This window comes from Rutilus rutilus (genome assembly GCF_951802725.1).
Source record: "Rutilus rutilus genome assembly, chromosome: 2".
NCBI lineage: Eukaryota > Metazoa > Chordata > Actinopteri > Cypriniformes > Leuciscidae > Rutilus > Rutilus rutilus.
The window spans coordinates 8,599,574-8,619,220 of NC_140210.1; the positions used below are offsets into that span (position 1 = coordinate 8,599,574).

General features: G+C 36.6%; 3 protein-coding genes across 12 annotated transcripts in view; 1 reads left to right on the forward strand and 2 right to left on the reverse strand.

The window, feature by feature from the left end:
* elfn1b (extracellular leucine-rich repeat and fibronectin type III domain containing 1b) overlaps nucleotides 1-19,647 on the forward strand; it is a 106,026-nt gene that overhangs the window by 54,786 nt on the left and 31,593 nt on the right. The window lies entirely within an intron of this gene.
* LOC311286010 (UDP-glucuronosyltransferase 2C1-like) lies at nucleotides 256-19,046 on the reverse strand. 5 transcript variants are annotated; one of them, XM_084401997.1, is made up of 2 exons: nucleotides 18,906-19,046; nucleotides 256-3,620 (listed from the first exon to the last, which is right to left on the reverse strand). In XM_084401997.1, the coding sequence occupies exon 2, from the start codon at nucleotides 3,613-3,615 to the stop codon at nucleotides 2,023-2,025; it is 1,593 nt and encodes a 530-aa protein (XP_084258123.1). In that variant the 5' UTR covers nucleotides 3,616-3,620; nucleotides 18,906-19,046; the 3' UTR covers nucleotides 256-2,022. The 5 variants fall into 5 exon arrangements, with proteins under 5 accessions (XP_084258123.1, XP_084258122.1, XP_084258119.1 ...); XM_084401996.1 differs by lacking the exon at nucleotides 18,906-19,046 and adding an exon at nucleotides 12,204-12,288; XM_084401993.1 differs by lacking the exon at nucleotides 18,906-19,046 and adding an exon at nucleotides 5,575-7,369.
* Nucleotides 14,555-19,041, reverse strand: LOC311286012 (UDP-glucuronosyltransferase 2A2-like). 5 transcript variants are annotated; one of them, XM_084402002.1, is made up of 4 exons: nucleotides 18,906-19,026; nucleotides 17,785-17,858; nucleotides 17,106-17,167; nucleotides 14,555-16,537 (listed from the first exon to the last, which is right to left on the reverse strand). In XM_084402002.1, exon 4 carries the CDS (start codon nucleotides 16,530-16,532, stop codon nucleotides 14,937-14,939), a length of 1,596 nt encoding a protein of 531 aa, XP_084258128.1. In that variant the 5' UTR covers nucleotides 16,533-16,537; nucleotides 17,106-17,167; nucleotides 17,785-17,858; nucleotides 18,906-19,026; the 3' UTR covers nucleotides 14,555-14,936. The 5 variants fall into 5 exon arrangements, with proteins under 5 accessions (XP_084258128.1, XP_084258129.1, XP_084258127.1 ...); XM_084402003.1 differs by having other exon boundaries at nucleotides 17,106-17,164; nucleotides 17,785-17,855; nucleotides 18,906-18,977; XM_084402001.1 differs by lacking the exon at nucleotides 17,785-17,858 and having other exon boundaries at nucleotides 17,106-17,164; nucleotides 18,906-19,039.

Below are 19,647 nucleotides of genomic sequence, written 5' to 3' on the forward strand. Positions count from 1 at the left end.
AATTGTACTTGTAATTTTATCTTGGTACTGACTAAGTTCACTGAAGCTATACTTAAATGACCAAAACTGAATTTCTACAGTACTACATTTAGTGCATTTGACAAGAAACACCAGAATGTCTTTGGCACAAACACATTCAAGAGATTAAAAATATAGCCTAATGGAAAACAACAGCACTTACTGTAACAAACATTTTTTTTTTTTTCAGTACAGAAAAAAGAACATGTAAAATGGCCCATAGGAATTTGAATCAAACTGATTCAGCAAAATGACCTGACCTACTCAAAGCTTCTTAAGAGTGAGGACATTCTAGAAGTGTGTACTTGATACAACCACTCTCCTGTGTCTCTGCTCGCTCGAAACACTTTGTGCACACCTAATATGCACAGCAATATGCATTTAATTGTTGCTATATAGTATTACACATAAATAGTTTTAAAATATATATATTTTTTTTATCAAACTAAATCACAAAATCTGAATTATTTCAGTCGATAATTTTTTTCAATAAAATATCTGCATGCTGACAAAATTCATACCTCATAGGTTTTAAGTTAATACTGTCATTCAAAGATAATACAGTAACCTATTTAAACTTAATGTGTCTTGAGTACAACATAACACAGTAGTCTAAATTGCAAACTGTATCTGTGTGATTCACTTAAAAGAAATGGCTCCAAGGAGTCATTCGTGCGAGAATCATCTGGAATACATTGGTCAGTCACACTATGTATGTTATTGATTGACTAAAAATAATCGACTCATAGAGCATAAGAAGAATCGACGGTGGCGCTGTGTTTTGCTGAATTCCTGCCATATAACGATATGGTAAAAATAGTAAGAGTTTGCTAGTACCCGGTTATGAATTAAGCATTTGATTCACTAAACCGACTCATAACAGTCATTTGTTCAGAAAGCGGGATACAGTGCTTTATGTTTTGATTCACTATAAAGAATCGGCTCATAAGAGTCATTCTTTCGATAAGCGAACAAAGCTGGTCATGCTGTATGTTTTGTGTTGTAAATGCAGTTAGCAGTGTTGGGAAGGTTACTTTGAAAATGTAATAAGTTACAGACTTCAAGTTACCCTATTTAAAATGCAATAAGTAGTGTAACTATTTCAATTACTTTATTGAAGTAATGTAACTGATTAGATTTGATTAGGCTATTTTTTCCAGTAGGCTAACTGTTTTTGTTTTTTTACTTTCAAACATTTAAACGAGGCAGGGCTAACCTTACAGTAGTACTCAACACTGATTAGTGATTACTGTCAGACTTTCAAAATCCTTCATCACTTAAATTAATTATAATAATTTAATTTTAAAGCACAGCCACCACAAAATCAGACTTTAGCACCTCTTTTTACTTTTAGATCGTTCTGAGGATAAATATGTGAGTGGTGTTTTCCTGTACACATCATATACTTCAATATCTTATAGCCTAAACTTCACGTTGCCATTTAATGGATATGGGTGGACCCAAGTCAGCACTACAGTCAGGGGTCACAGTATTACTTGTTACTCACCTTCTGAATGGAAGGCAAGGCATTAAAACATCTGACTAGTGACTAAGAAACAATTATGTACAGTTTTTAAAAGTTTTGTTTACATACATTATATATGATTGTCCAACTTTTATGTTTCAATTCGAAAGTTCAATTCATTTGTTCAGCACATAAATATGAAACAGAAACACTAACAAACAACATTACAATCAAATGCATGGAGATGGTGAAATAATAACATACAGTAAAGAAAAGGAAAACTTAAATGATAAACTCAAACATGAGTTTATAGAAATAGAAAGCATGATAGAGCTGACATAATTCATATATGAAATATAGAATAGGTTCTAAAACAATAACACAACTAAAAACATGTGCACAAACCAATAAATCAACATCTATAGATCACAAATTTATTTTTAACTGAATATTATAATGATTGAAAGTTTTGGTCATTAATTGCAGTAAATGTCTAACCTGAAGCTGCTTAATATCTGAGTAAAAGTAAAAAAGTAAAGTCATTCACTTTTGCTTTTTGTTTTTCTCATGCATATTCTGCAGCAGAAATACCTGATAACCACATATATAGTCAGGATTATGAGTGACACAGCAGAAAGCAGGAACAGAATGACATCAACAGAGTGATAAGAGTACCAGGGCATTTTGTAAGAGTCTGTGCGCAGGTGAGCGGCACCTTTGTGCCTCATAACAAACTCAATCCAGAAGATGGCGTTGTCCAGAGGCTTCACTGGGACGTCCTTGTGAAGCCTTGAGAGCCTCTGCATGTTCTCCCGATAACAGGGCTCATAAAGGACCTCTTTGACAGTTTTAAGGAAGGAGTCCTTATCCACTGTGGCAAAGTCTACATTCTTGGCTACACCCTTTACTCTCATTTTAGAAAGATTATCAGGCTGGTCAAAAATCAGCCCAAATCCAATGATTGGTACCCCGTGGTAGATGGCTTCTTGAATTCCATTGGTTCCTCCATGTGCCACAAAGGCTCTGGTCTTAGGATGACCCAGAAGATCATTCTGAGGCATCCAGTCCATCATTAAGGTGTTGTTCCCTAGTGCAGATGGTCTCTTTCCTTTGTACCTCCAGATGATCTTCTGTGGAAGTTCTGCAAAAGCTTCAGCAACTGCCTCAGCGACATCATCAGGAAGCTGACCAATGAGAGTGCCCAGAGACATGATGATGACACCATGCTCCCCAGAGCTCTGCACAAAGTCCTCCAGATCTTGTGGAAGAGGCTTTGATGGCTTGCACTGAAAACCTCCCATGTAGACGATGTTTGGCATAGTGGGACGCGGGAATTCAAAAATAAAATCAACTCTATGGAGCCACAGATCGGCACCCTGAATTAAAGAAAAGAAAGATACTCCTGGACCAATGAAGCGTTCACAAAGTGCATTAAAAGTTGGAGCAAACAGGAAAGCGCCTTGTGTTTCAGTTATGAAGTACATCACTACATTCTTCACTCTTTGAAAAAAGCTCATGCGGTCTGATAACTCCAACATTGGAAAAGGAACATAAGAAAGTGGAGAAGGAGCTATTGCAAAATGACCTTCACCATACAATGTCCAACGGACATTGAAGACAATGGGCAGTTTGAGATAATGACCCAATATGACCCCTCCAAACATGGCTGGATCTGTAAGAATCAAATCATATTTGGCTTCTTTTAAGGACTGCATCAGTTGCTGTTCTTCAAACATGTTGACTATCATCTCACTTTCTGTTTTCATCTTCTTCAAAGAACTTTTCCACATCTCTATCTCCAGCTTCAGACGAGCCCATGTGGAACCCTTCCTATGAATCTCCATAAGTCTGGATACAAACATATCCAGGAATTCTTCACTAAATCCTCCTTCAGACTTGAGATTGATTGATGAGTAGTGAGGAGAGAATTCTTTGATGTACCAGCTGTTTGACATCCGAATGACTGTAACATAGTGACCTTTGGCATGAAGTGCTTCAATTAAGATGTTCATGTTGACCCAGTGACTGCCATCCACAGGAAAGACAAGAACCTTCCCGCTCTGAACTGGGACAGTCGTCAGCAGGAGGGTTAACATGATTGGCCCAAGCACCTGAAAAACCTGTCCATTCATAGTTCCTGTCGCAAAAAAGAGAACAAGCACATTTTAAAATTAGTTGCATATGTGCATCATGTAAGGACAGCTAGAATTGAGCTGTACCACAAAAAAGAAAAAACAAGTACACTGTAAAAATTTTCTAACCATCCCAAATCAAAAATTTCAAGTGACCGATAACATCTAAATTTTTCAATTGGCCCAAGTGAAATTCTGTAAATTATAAAATTAAATGTACAGATTTTCACTTGGGCCAATTGAAATTTACAGAATTTCACTTGGGCCAATTGAAAAATTTAGATGTTATTGGTCACTTGAAATTTTTGATTTGGGAGGGTTAGACATTTTTTACAATGTAAATTTATCACCTATTTTTTTGGCCAGATATTTTACACGATTTTCACAATAATAATACTTTTTTAAAATTACATTATTTTGTATTCGAGGGTGTTAATATTTATTTTTGTTGCTTATATAAAAATGCATTCTTCTGTATATATTTTAACTGTAAGCGATGATATACTAGGCTGCAAAGAGTCCACTTCAATTGAACTTGCTTAGTTAGTTAACTATTGTGCTTGTACAGTTGTAGAAGTCATGTTTCTTTTTTTCTAATTCAGTAAGAACAAAGAAGTGGATATTGCATTCAGTAAATTTATCACAATGAGAATAATAGAAGAAAAACTAAAGTCATAGCCATGTGATCTATTTAAACAAAGAATTTGTCAAGTTGCAACAAAAAGTGAAAGCTATAAAATCCCCAACTATTTAGATATTAGAATTTTAACAATTTAGCACAATGTTAAGTCCAGATAAAAAAATAAAAAAATAATAATCCCACAATACTTTAATAACAACTTCGGGAGACATTTTTGCTGCAATCGTGTCTGTTTATAAGACTGCTGAACGCACCATAGATCTGGCTAAGCCAGTGGTTGCACTGCGAATAATTATTATCCGTTACTTTGATGGACTGGGTTGTAAATTTCCTGTCATGCTCTGTTTTTATGCTTTATAATTTACAATAATGCTGTGAATTTTTAAAGTGACATTGATATAATAAGAACTCTTGTGACAAGAGCTCTTTTTGTTCTATCAAGTGCTGGATTATGGGTAGTTGGCCTTTTCTTTTTACTCTGCTCTCACAACATAATGTGAAAGGGACAACAGGCACTGTGCTCTGTGATCTGGCTACCCAATTTAATGAACAATATATTATTAATTAATTCATTGCACTATAATTGGAATCTATAAATTGTTCAAGCATCTGGGGTCAGTACTTTTTATTTTTTATTTTAAGAAATTAATACTTTTATTCAGCAAGGATGCATTAAATTGATCAAAAGTGACAGTAAAAACATTTATGATGTTACAAAGATTTCTATTTCAAATAAATTGTTCTTTTCAACTTTCTATTCATCAAATAACCCTAAAAATTATATCATGGTTTCCACAAAAACATATTAAGCAGCACAACTGTTTTCAACATTAATAATAATAAAAATGTTTATTGAGCAGCAAATCAACATAGAATGATTTCTGAAGGATCATGTGACACTGAAGACTGGAGGAATGATGCTGAAAATTCAGCTTTGATCGATACAGTCGATAACTGAGACGCAAGATGGTGAATATTAGGAAATATCTGACCACTGAATGCTGTGATACACTGCATACAATGACATATTTGTACAAGATATGTAGCTATAGTGAGTAAAGATTATAGCGTAATGCATAAAAATATGATTAGAATTAATACAAATTTATAAAATCACCATATAAAATGTAATTTTAATTAAGAGATCGAACAACTGAATATTTACTGAAAACAGGTTTGAATATAGTCAAAGTCCTTATGATATAGTCTAACAGAAACAATACAGCTACTGAGACTCAGGTCTTTCAGTAAAAACACATTGTGTCAATTTAATTAAAAATCATTCACTTTTGTGATATAATATGTAGTATTATACATACTGTAATGACGAAGTAGAGGCAGTCGGATCCATCTGCAGAACTTTATTGAAGCAGGTAACGAAACAAGGAAGCACTGAGTATAAAACACCAAGGAAACACGTAGCAACATGCAGCGTGGCAAAACAACACTTCACAAAGAAACAAAGAACAAGGCAGTCCAGATAAAGGGTGGATAATGATTAACAGGTGGATGTGATGATGCTGAGTGGAAAAACCAGACAGGGCTGGGAACTAATGATAGCAGGGGGGAAAGATGGGAATTGTAGTTCTAGAATTCAGGTGACAAGGAGCGAATGAGACCGGAGAGAGGTGAAGGCGCGCGCTCAGTGACAGGCGCGCGCTCCGTGACACATACAAACATTCGATTTTTTTTATTTATTTTTTTAACTAAACAATCGGAAAATGTGAAATATTTGAGTCGATCATTTTTTTTTTAAATAGCTACTGCTGACAAAATTCATACCTCATAAGTTTTAAGCTAATACTGTCATTCAAACATCATACAGTAACCTATTTAAACTTAATGCATCTTGAATACAACATAATAACAAAGTATTCTAAGTTGCAAACTGTATCTGTGATTCAAAGAAATGGCTCCATGGAGTCATTCGTGCGAAAATCTTTTGAAATACATTGGTCACACAATGTATGTTATTGATTGACTAAAAAGAATCGACTCATTAGGGTTCGAAGAATCAACTGTGGCGCTGTATGTGTTTTTCTGAATTCCTGCCATGTAACAGTCATTTGTTCAGAAAGCGGGATACAGTGCTTTATGTTTTGATTCACTGTAAAGAATCGGCTCATAAGAGTCATTCTTTCGATAAGCGAACAAAGCTGGTCATGCTGTATGTTTTGTGTTGTAAATGTTGCAGTGTTGCGAAGGTTATTTTGAAAATGTAATAGGTTACAGACTTCAAGTTACCTTATTTAAAATGTAATAAGTAGTGTAACTATTTCAATTACTTTATTGAAGTAATGTAACTGATTAGATTTGATTAGGCTATTTTTTACTGTAGGCTAACTGTTTTTTTTTTTTACTGTTACTGTAACATTACTGTTAATCATTTTCAAACATTTAAACGAGGCAGGGTTAACCTTACAGTAGTACTCAACACTGATTACTGTCAGACTTTGACAAGCATTAGCCTATAAAAATAAAATTTTAAAGGATGAAATAATTGTTACATTTCCAGCACTGTCTAGTACGCATTTTTATCACAAGCCATGGTGGCAAATCTCAGACAGATCAACGAGGCTGTAGCTCAGGCACGGCCCCACTTTTCAACAGGCCCACCCAAAACGTAAAATTTTTTTTTTTTTTTTTTACTATATTCTGATTTTGTCAATAATTATACAAAAATCGCCAATAAGCTCATAATTTGTGCTAAAATAGTGTTCAGTTTTAAAAACCATTTTAAAAAGCTGGTTATATTTTGATGTTTCTGCGCAAGTTCAGCAGACAGTGAGGTTCGGGTTTGTTCCGATCAGAGCTCGTGGGTGGAGAGCGCATTTCTGAATATTCCGCTCCGCTCATTCATTCCGCAGGGTCGCTGGCTCAACACAGATGTCCTGTTGCCTGGTTCGAAAATATGTGGAATAAGGGCTGCTTCCGACTAAAAGTTTTTTCTCTAGTCGACTAGTAGGCTAGTTGTAGACTAGTAGGCATTCGTTGACAAATCGCCCCTTTATATTAATTTAATTACTTATATAGCCTACAGGATAATGAGCTTACGTAATATAGCCGCACTCAAGCGCACGACCGCATGCATAAAGTTTGCCACAAAGAACTGGTAAAAGTAATGATTATGACTGCGTCTAAATGTGTCTAAATACGCTGTGAATGTGAATGTGCATTATACGCTGAGTTTCGGTTCATTTATGAGACGAACTCCAGTTCACTCGCCGGCGCCTCCATGTCGTGATTCTGCTATATTTACTTCTTATTTATTAAATCCAGGCAATTGGTTCATGAAACATTGATTAAAATTAAGATATAATTAATACAAAACGAAATTCACTTTAAAGAAAGGCAGCTGTTCTGTTTGAGGTCTCTGTGAAAGTTTTAAAGTCTTTTAGTGCCGCTTTCAAGAGCGCTCACGTCCGTAACCAAGAACTGACACGTTGTTTTTTTCCCTCATAAATGCGAACACGGAAAATAAAATAAAATGAATATTATAATGTTTTTTTGTTAGGTCAGACAATGATTACCAAATTTCTCTCTCATATTGCTCCTCACAACCACTGAAAACGGTCAAAAAAATCGTACCAAAAGTCAAATTAATATGGATGGAAGTTAAAAGTGGTGGGTACAAAATGACTCATGACGAAATCTGGTGGGTACGCGTCCCCCCGTCCCCCCCGAAATCGACGCCTATGCTAAAGTGGTGAATACAAACTATGTAGTATATGATGATGACCAGGTATACAATCAGCCCGCAGTCGTCTCTCCATGTATGACTCACAAAAGCGGCGTGTTGTCTGCTGGGTTTTTTCCTCCTCTCTTTGTTTACTTCTGGGAGTTCCGTTGGAATATTCCCGCACATTAATTCTGACCAATCGAGGAGCAGTTTAAGAAATGCGTTCCAAGTCACATCTGGTCATAGAGTAATTTGGATACTTCGACTTGGGCACACAGCTCTCTATTATTCTCTCTATATGAGCAAACATGAGTCTGTGAATTATGGTTTATGTGGATCCGCAGAAACAGTAGAGCATGTACTAATATATTGTAGCCTACTGCTTATGAACATGAGGGTATTTCTGTTGGAAGAATTAAGAGAAATGGGGATAGGAAATCTTAGACTTAAAACACTGCTGAATAATGGCTTGAATCATCATAAAACATATAATGCATCCATGAGATACTTAAGAAAGGTATATCTGTTTAATAGGCATTCATTTATTTATTTATTTAGTTCTTCCTATTCCATCAATGGTCCACACTCCAGCCCAGTAGGTGGCAGGAACACATCTGTTGTTTGTTTTCCAACCGCCATAAAATGCCAGAAGAAGAAGAGGAGTGATGTGGATTTTGTCAGGTAACTGAATTTTGGTTTGTGTTACCAACTCGTCAACTGATTCAGACCAGAGCAATCGGTGCGGTGTGAAAAGGAACCAAAACGGCTGAAAAATGCTATACCCTTGGTCAGGAACAAATGAACCGAACTACAGATGTGAAAGCACCCTAAGAAACAATTATTGTATACATTATATATGATTGTCCAAATTTTCTGTTTCAATTCAAAAGTTTAATTAATTTGTTCAGCACATATATGAAACAGAAACACTAACAAACAACATTACAATCAAATGCATATAGAGATTGATGAGATAATAATATAAAGTAAAAGAAAAGGTGAGTTTATAGAAATAGAAAGCATGATAGAGCTGACATAATTCAGAAATGAAATATAGAATAGGTTCTAAAACAATGAACACAACTAAAAACGTGCACAAACCAATAAATCAACATCTATAGATCACCATTTGAAATGAATATCATGATGATTGAAAGCTTTGGTCGTTAATATACTGGAAATGTCTGACTTAAGTTGCTTAATATCTGAGTAAAAAGAAAAAAAGAAAAATCATTCACTTTTGTTTTTTGTTTTTCTCATGCATATTCTGCAGCAGAAATACTTGATAACCGCATATATAGTCAGGATTATGAGTGACACAGCAGAAAGCAGGAACAGAATGACATCAACAGAGTGATAAGAGTACCAGGGCATTTTGTAAGAGTCTGTGCGCAAGTGAGCGGCACCTTTGTGCCTCATAACAAACTCAATCCAGAAGATGGCGTTGTCCAGAGGCTTCACTGGGACGTCCTTGTGAAGCCTTGAGAGCCTCTGCATGTTCTCCCGATAAGAGGGCTCATAAAGGACCTCTTTGACAGTTTTAAGGAAGGAGTCCTTATCCACTGTGGCAAAGTCTACATTCTTGGCTACACCCTTTACTCTCATTTTAGAAAGATTATCAGGCTGGTCAAAAATCAGCCCTAATCCAATGATTGGTACCCCGTGGTAGATGGCTTCTTGAATTCCATTGGTTCCTCCATGTGCCACAAAGGCTCTGGTCTTAGGATGACCCAGAAGATCATTCTGAGGCATCCAGTCCATCATTAAGGTGTTGTTCCCTAGTGCAGATGGTCTCCTTCCTTTGTACCTCCAGATGATCTTCTGTGGAAGTTCTGCAAAAGCTTCAGCAACTGCCTCAGCCACATCATCAGGAAGCTGACCAATGAGAGTGCCCAGAGACATGATGATGACACCATGCTCCCCAGAGCTCTGCACAAAGTCCTCCAGATCTTGTGGAAGAGGCTTTGATGGCTTGCACTGAAAACCTCCCATGTAGACGATGTTTGGCATAGTGGGACGCGGGAATTCAAAAATAAAATCAACTCTATGGAGCCACAGATCGGCACCCTGAATTAAAGAAAAGAAAGATACTCCTGGACCAATGAAGCGTTCACAAAGTGGATTATAAGTTGGAGCAATCATGAAAGCAACTTGTGTTTCAGTTAAGATGTACATCAAAACATTCTTTACTCTTTCCAAAAAACTCATGCGGTCTGATAACTCCAGCATTGGTAAAGGAACATAAGAAAGTGGTGAAGGAGCTATTGCAAAATGAGCCTCACTGTAAACTGTCCAACGGACATTGTAGACAATGGGCAGTTTGAGATAATGACCCAATAGTACACCTCCAAAGTTGACGGGATCTGTTAGAATCAAATCATATTTGGCATCTTTAAAAGACTGCATCAGCTGCTGGTCTTCAAACATGTTGACTATAAACTCACTTTCTATTTTATGCATCTTTAAAATATTTTCCCACATCTCTATCTCCAGCTTCAGACGAGCCCATGTGGAACCCTTCCTCAGAATCTCCATAAGTCTGAATGCAAATCCTTCAATGAATTCTTCATCAAATCCTCCAGGGGAATTCAGAGTGATTGATGAGTAGTGAGGAGAGAATTCTTTGATGTACCAGCTGTCTGCCATCCGAATGACTGTAACATTGTGACCTTTGGCATGAAGTGCTTCAATCACGATGTTCATGTTGACCCAGTGACTGCCATCCACAGGAAAGACAAGAACCTTCCCACTCTGAACAACTGGGACAGTCGTCAGCAGGAGGGTTAATGTGATTTGACCACATATCTGAAAAATCTGTCTGTTCATGGCACCTGCTGTAAAGCAACAGAGTAACAATAATGTTCTGACAGACTTTTGGAACCAGTTGAATATGTCAAGTTGTAATATTAGTGAAATGTAAATTGTTCATTCAACATTGCATCAGAAAATGTGAAATTTTTTAACAGATTGTAAAGTGAAATGCTAGCAAGCTTTGCGGCAGGGCAGCTGCACTGAAAGGAGCCAAGCCACTACACAACTTTAGCATTTTTTTGCTACTATTTGTAGTCTAGACGCGTCAACACTAGTTACCGAAAGTCAGAGCCAGTCTGCAGATTTTAGGCCTTCGGAGCTGACAGATTTCTGAAAAAAATCGTGTAGTATATGATGGGCACATATTTACTTTTTTTTCAGACTATGATTCTATTTAGTAGGTAGACATCAAACGTGTGACATTTTTTTGCCGATTTTAGAACACACATTGTTTTCATTTGTTGTGACAAGCTGCATGTTTCTGCGTGAGTTTGTTAGGCTGTGAGTCCACCAAAGTGTTTTTAGCCAGCGTTCCACTGAAAACGTCTTGTTGCAGGCGCTTGAGAACACTTCGGCACGGTGTCTTTTTTCAGTTAAGACGCTATATGTGCTGATACGGAATATCGAAAGTGTTGCTAGTATTAGTATCACTAGTAGTGTTTTCTTAATATAAAAATGTCAATAGAATATAAAGTACTTGCTCTGGCTCTGGTTTTCAATGATTTTGTTCTGTTGTTGCGCTTCTTGTTGTCGTCTGTTGCTGTAATACAAAGAGGATGTGATGGTTGGTCGATGTGGGATTTGTCCCGCCCTTCCTTCACTGTGCTTGGACGGCTGGGTAAAAAGAGACGATGATGAGCCTGCGTTTCACCCAAAGTTGAACATTCTTCAACTCTCCGCGACCAGAAAAAAATGGCGAGCGCTCAGCGTGAAATAGATGCTCAGCACCTCGTCACGCTGCTGGCGTTATAAAAAATGTGCCGTTCTCATTGAAAACACAAGCCTTGGTGTTCAGAACGTTTTGAAAGTCTCTGTGTATAATACTCTGTTGTTTAGTGTATGAATCAAGTATGATGCAGTGTTTTAAAAATCTGTACAGGTTTTAAATCATGTAGTGTATTACAGCCTTAAGGTGATTGTCTTATAGAATCAAAAAAAAAAAAAAAAAAAGCAATATTGAATTTTTTGACAAGACACAACATTTAGTTCTGGTAACCAAGAACATATCACTTGGTTTGCTAACTAGATGGCATTCAAACCTGTAATAAAGGGGGGGGGGAAATCACCCATATGAACATAAAAAAAAACAGCTTTCGCAAGGCAAATGTCAAATAAAAATCTCAAACATTCTAATTTTTCTAATTGGTGTGGAAACAGCAAACATATCTACTTGTAATATTAAGTACTACTGTTCCTTGTGATCTCTATGCTGTTCATTATAAAAATATATATTCTTACCTATGAATATGTAGCAGATCGGCCTGGAATGTAGCTTAACTAACAACACTACAAGCATTTACTCTGTTTTGGTCTCGTTGTGCATGCTGATACAGTCATTTAACAGTCTTTAACAGGGCAAAGGGCATTTAACTGCACAGCCCAAGTTAATAAGCTACCATTTAAAATTGTACTTGTAATTTTATCTTAGTACTGACTAAGTTCACTGAAGCTATACTTAAATGACCAATACTTAATTTCTACAGAACTACATTTAGTGCATTTGAGAAGAAACACCAGACTGTCTTTGGCACAAACAGTATTCAAGAGATTGAAAATATAGCCTAATGGAAAACAACAGCACTTACTGTAACAAACTTTTTTTTTTTTTTTTTGTACAGAAAAAAGAACATGTAAAATGGCCCATAGGAAATTGAATCAAACTGATTCAGCAAAATGAGCTGAACTACTCAAAGCTTCTTAAGAGTGAGGACATTCTAGAAGTGTGTGCTTGATACAACCACTCTCCTGTGTCTCTGCTCGCTCGAAGCACTTTGTGCACACCTAATATGCATTTAATTGTTTCTATATAGTATTACATAAAAATATTTTAAATATATATATTTTTTTATCAAACTAAATCACAAATTCTGAATTATTTTAGTCGATAATGTTTTTAAATAAAATATCTGCATGCTGACAAAATTCATACCTCATAGGTTTTAAGTTAATACTGTCATTCAAAGATAATACAGTAACCTATTTAAACTTAATGCGTCTTGAGTACAACATAAAACAGTAGTCTAAGTTGCAAACTGTATCTGTGTGATTCACTTAAAAGAAATGGCTCCAAGGAGTCATTCGTGCGAGAATCATCTGGAATACATTGGTCAGTCACACTATGTATGTTATTGATTGACTAAAAATAATCGACTCATAGAGCATATGAAGAATCGACGGTGGCGCTGTGTTTTGCTGAATTCCTGCCATATAACGATATGGTAAAAATAGTACGAGTTTGCTAGTACCCGGTTATGAATTAAGCATTTGATTCACTAAACCGACTCATAACAGTCATTTGTTCAGAAAGCGGGATACAGTGCTTTATGTTTTGATTCACTATAAAGAATCGGCTCATAAGAGTCATTCTTTCGATAAGCGAACAAAGCTGGTCATGCTGTATGTGTTGTGTTGTAAATGCAGTAAGCAGTGTTGGGAAGGTTACTTTGAAAATGTAATAGGTTACAGACTTCAAGTTACCCTATTTAACATGCAATAAGAAGTGTAACTATTTCAATTACTTTATTGAAGTAATGTAACTGATTACATTTGATTAGGCTATTTTTTCCAGTAGGCTAACTGTTTTTGTTTTTTTACTTTCAAACATTTAAACGAGGCAGGGTTAACCTTACAGTAGTACTCAACACTGATTAGTGATTACTGTCAGACTTTCAAAATCCTTCATCACTTTAATTATAATAATTTAATTTTAAAGCACAGCCACCACAAAATCAGACTTTAGTACCTCTTTTTACTTTGAGATCGTTCTGAGGTTAAATACAGATTTCTGGATGAAATGATTTAAAAATTTCCAGCACTGGGACGCATTTTTATCACACGCCATGATGGCAAATCTCAGACAGGAGATTTGACCTCTGCATGGAAATGCTCTTTTCACCTTTAAAGACTGAATACAAGAGAGACAATCAAAAGCATCAGAATAGCATCATTACTAAATGGCCTTTAAATGGCAGGAGGCATCGTGCACATCAAAAACAGGCAAAACAACAAATTAAGATTATTCAACATATCCTAGCTTTTTACAGAAAATATTCAGATGTCACCCCCTTTTTTATCGTTAACATTTTCAAGTAACTGTAATTGAATTACACATTTTTGCCCAGTAACTGTAATGGATTACAGTTACATTTATTTTGTAATTAAATTACGTAACACTGTTACATGTAACTAGTTACTCCCCAACACTGGCAGTAGGCCAATCTGTGTAGCTGCAGTGAAGATAGCAGTGTTGTTGCAAATAACAAGCATGATGTGGAACAGTTATGTCACGTGGTATAAAATTCTTGCAACAGTTGAAGAAAATCTAGATTTTTGCATTTTATTATAAATATGTGAGTGGTGTTTGCCTGTAGACATCATATACTTCAATATCTTATAGCCTAAACTTCACGTTGCCATTTAACAGATATGGGCGGACCCAAGTCAGCACTACAGTCAGGGGACACAGTATTACTTGTTACTCACCTGCTAAATGGAAGGCAAGGCATTAAAACATCTGACTAGTGACTAAGAAACAATTATGTACAGTTTTTAAACGTTTTGTTTACATACATTATATATGATTGTCCAAATTTTATGTTTCAATTCGAAAGTTTAATTCATTTGTTCAGCACATAAATATGAAACAGAAACACTAACAAACAACATTACAATCAAATGCATGGAGATGGTGAAATAATAACATACAGTAAAGAAAAGGAAAACTTAAATGATAATAAAATCAAACATGAGTTTATAGAAATAGAAAGCATGATAGAGCTGACATAATTCATATATGAAATATAGAATAGGTTCTAAAACAATAACACAACTAAAAACATGTGCACAAACCAATAAATCAACATCTATAGATCACCATTTTAACTGAATATCATGATTGAAAGCTTTGGTCATTAACTGCAGGAAATGTCTAACCTGAAGCTGCTTAATACCAGAGTAAAAATAAAAGTAAAGTCATTCACTTTTTTTTTTTGTTTTTCTCATGCATATTCTGCAGCAGAAATACTTGATAACCGCATATATAGTCAGGATTATGAGTGACACAGCAGAAAGCAGGAACAGAATGACATCAACAGAGTGATAAGAGTACCAGGGCATTTTGTAAGAGTCTGTGCGCAGGTGAGCGGCACCTTTGTGCCTCATAACAAACTCAATCCAGAAGATGGCGTTGTCCAGAGGCTTCACTGGGACGTCCTTGTGAAGCCTTGAGAGCCTCTGCATGTTCTCCCGATAAGAGGGCTCATAAAGGACCTCTTTGACAGTTTTAAGGAAGGAGTCCTTATCCACTGTGGCAAAGTCTACATTCTTGGCTACACCCTTTACTCTCATTTTAGAAAGATTATCAGGCTGGTCAAAAATCAGCCCAAATCCAATGATTGGTACCCCGTGGTAGATGGCTTCTTGAATTCCATTGGTTCCTCCATGTGCCACAAAGGCTCTGGTCTTAGGATGACCCAGAAGATCATTCTGAGGCATCCAGTCCATCATTAAGGTGTTGTTCCCTAGTGCAGATGGTCTCTTTCCTTTGTACCTCCAGATGATCTTCTGTGGAAGTTCTGCAAAAGCTTCAGCAACTGCCTCTGCCACATCATCAGGAAGCTGACCAATGAGAGTGCCCAGAGACATGATGATGACACCATGCTCCCCAGAGCTCTGCACAAAGTCCTCCAGATCTTGTGGAAGAGGCTTTGATGGCTTACACTGAAAACCTCCCATGTAGACGATGTTTGGCATAGTGGGACGCGGGAATTCAAAAATAAAATCAACTCTATGGAGCCACAGATCAGCACCCTGAATTAAGGTAAGGAAGGACACTCCTGGGCCAATGAACCGTTCACAAAGTGCATTATAATGTGGCGCAAACAGGAAAGCGCCTTGTGCTTCAGCTACAGTGTACATCACTACATTCTTCACTCTTTGAAAAAAGCTCATGCGGTCTGATAACTCCACCATTGGAAAAGGAATATAAGAAAGTGGAGAAGGAGCTATTGCAAAATGACCTTCACTATACATTGTCCAACGCACATTGTAGACAATGGGCAGTTTCAGGAAATGGCCCAAAAGGACCCCTCCAAACAAGAGTGGATCTGTAAGGAGCAAATCATACTTGGCATCCCTAAAGGACTGCATCAGCTGCTGGTCCTCCAACATACTGTTTATCATCTCACTTTCTATTTTCGTCAACTCAAAAGTACCTGCCCACATCTCTATCTCCACCTTCAGACGAGCCCAGGTGGAACCTTCCCTCCGAATCTCCATAAGTCTGAATGCAAACGTCTCGAAGAATTCTTCATCAAATCCTCCAGGGGAACTTATGGGGATTGATGTGTAGTGAGGAGAGAATTCTTTGATGTACCAGCTGTCTGACGTCCGAATGACTGTAACATTGTGACCTTTGGCATGAAGTGCTTCAATCAAGATGTTCATGTTGACCCAGTGACTGCCATCCACAGGAAAGACAAGAACCTTCCCGCTCTGAACAACTGGGACAGTCGTCAGTAGAAGGACTATCCAGATTTGGCCACATGACTGAAAAATCTGTTTGTTCATGGCACCTGTGGTAAAGCAAGGGAACAAGAGTGATCCACTGAAAGACTTGAGCATGTCACATTATATATGTACAAACAATTTAAAGAAAGACTTAACCATTTCATATTTGACAGTCGAATAAGTCTGTTCAACATTAGGAGTTATTGCTCCTTTGATCCATATGCTGTTCCATACCAAGAAACATGTTCTTACCCATGAAAATGTAGACTACAAAATCATTACCAGAACCACTTTGTTGAGTGTAAGGTAAGTCAAAGAAGTACAAGCACAGCTTACTCTCCTTCAGCCTCAATGTGCATGACAAGACACATAAATACTATAGTATGTGAGTGAAGGGTCATTCAGTCTTTAAAGGTGAAAAGAGCATTTCCATGCAGAGGTCTAGTTAATGAGCTACCATTTAACTTTACAACCGTGGGACAGTATCAGATTCAGAACTCCTTCATCTTCATCTCTGCCCCAGTTCTATCAAATAAAGTATTTCTACTTAACATTTGCATTTGTACATTTGGCAGAAGCTTTTATTCAAAGTGACTTGTATTAAAGGTATATATTTATCAGTTCATGCATTACCTGGGAATTGAACCCATGACCTTGGTGTTGCTAGTGCCACGCTCTCCTGTTGCTCTGTTCTACTGAATACACGTAATACATAAATTAATGAATAAATAAATAGCAATACAAAATTAAATACCTTTTCTCTATAATATGAAAATAATACTCAAGCAGAAAGTAGCCTATATCCCAGCTTAAACTAACTGCAATAAAATCCCATTTATTTTATTTTTACTTTTGATGATGAGTTAAATGCCCTATTTTTTATTTTACTTTTGATGATGAGAGTAAAGGAATGGTATCCCATGGCAGATGACACTTTGGGCTGGAAGATTTTCCGTACGATTTTGTTTTTATTTTTAACCTTGACTGGAAGTCTGTCCAGTTTTATTATGAGCTCTCAAATATTTTCTCTCAGAAAACAGACCCATGAAAACGTGACATGCTAAATCATGGCTAAGTTGTATCATAAGTCACAAGTCCTTTTGTTCACTCCCACAACAGTACTGTTGTACATGCATACTGCAGTGTGAGTGAAAGTTCATGTTTTCAAAAGGCCAAAGGGTATTTAACTAGAGATATGGAGTTATATTTCAAAGTACTTTTTGATGTATTCAGTGTGCCCAATAGGAGAAAACAGCCAAGGGAGTTAAAGCATGTCTTTAGCAGATCTTTAGTTTATAATTTTGTCTTTTACCTTAAGCATGTTTAAAACTGTGCAAATATACAGCTTGGTCAAGTTGAGTAGTAGACTTGATAGTTGGGCAGCTGCTTTGGAGGAACATTATAGACAACAAAATAATAACATTATAGGCAACAAAATAATAAAGTACACTTTTTTGCCATTGATAGCATAGCAATCATCTGTGCTTGCTTGTTTCTGAAAAGTAGCCTACCAGATGCCTCTGGAAACAACCATTTTCCAACCATCAATCTTTTTTTTTTTTTTTTTTTTAACGCTATAATAAGAACACTGTCACCTCTTCCCTATTCTAAGAACACTGTCACTTCTTCCGTTTTACAGTTTAAATGTGGTATTAAAAGGTTTGCAACATATATCTGTTACAGCTAGGCTAGCTAGATATTTTGAACAGCGCATTGGAGGGGATTTTGATCAATTCCAGTGAATACAATATCTCTTGATTTTCGCTAAAAAGTTGAATTCTGTTTTGTTCACTTAAATAAATCAGCCCGAATCGTGTTGGTTACTTAGTTACGTCAGTTGGTGGCGGCAAGTGTTTTTGAGTGTTATGAGTGAGTTTAAAACAATCGAATCAAAGTGTTACTACGAGACTTCAGATTAAGTGTGTTTAGTGTTTTCCCCACAAACGACAACAGAGAATTCAACTGTACAGTTGAAGTATAGTTACTTTTGCACATAATTCTTCCTTCGTTTCCTTGCTTATGTGAACGAGACTGATTCACGTGACTTTCGTTCAGTAGTTTTGTCCAAACGTTCCACATTCGTTCAGTTGATCTAACCACCACAGTCGTACAGAATGCATTAGTTCATGTTAAGTCATTCTTTTGAAACTAAACAGGAAAGCGGTTGTAAAGGAGAGGCTGCGGCAAACGAAAGATACGAGCGAGTGCACGAGAACGATTCGTTCAATTCAAAGATTCATTCAAAACCATCTATGCTTTCACGAACTAAATACCAAAGCAGCACAATTTGAAATAACTAACACCTTGCACGACTAGGGAAACTGTTATTCAATAGGAAAAAAAACCTATTGATTTCACATGCCACCACTGACCAGCACACACTTTAAACACTTGTTCTTATGTAGACTATTAGAAATCAACATGAGAACTCACCGGAGGCGCGAGAAGAAAACTTCCACAACGTCCAAACAACTCTGTCCTGCAGCTTTTTAAACACGTTTGTTTCATTCAGCCAGAAACATAATATGTTCTCTTTTTACTACAAAAATGCCCGGGGCACCTCCCCCTGTTGGGTTTTTGAGTGATATGACAGATTTACAGGATATGGTTCTGTTACATAAAAGGTTATGGAACGGTCTGATAAAAGGACTGTAGTCCATTCACTACTTGTCTGCAGATCAGAAGTTATTACATGCATATCATGCATATCAGCGTTCTGAATGAAACTTTACACAAACAAAGTCTGATCTGAAGAACAAACATGACAAGTTTAAACAGCTCCATTATTCAACTCAGTTCATGCATGTTTGTAAAGTGAATGAGATCGTTTCATGGGAAAGCCTGACATCTATTAATCATACAGAAAGAGAGAAAATGCATTTAGATATAAATTTATTATTATTATTTTGCCTCTTTGGAGCTCATTTAATTTGTTGGTTGCTGTATGTTGCCTTGAAAACTCAGACAGAGTTTTAAGTTTCAGACCTCTGTTGTATCTGATACTAATTCCTGTAGGCGAATACTGTAAGCTTATTTTTTTTCTTATAGGCGCTAAAGTCATGCCATTTAAATTTTTGTGACCTCATGCCATGGTCTTATAGTGATGGTCAAACATAAAATGTATTTTTTTTTCTTTCTCTCTTTACACATACAAATTCAGTAAGCATAATTCGGC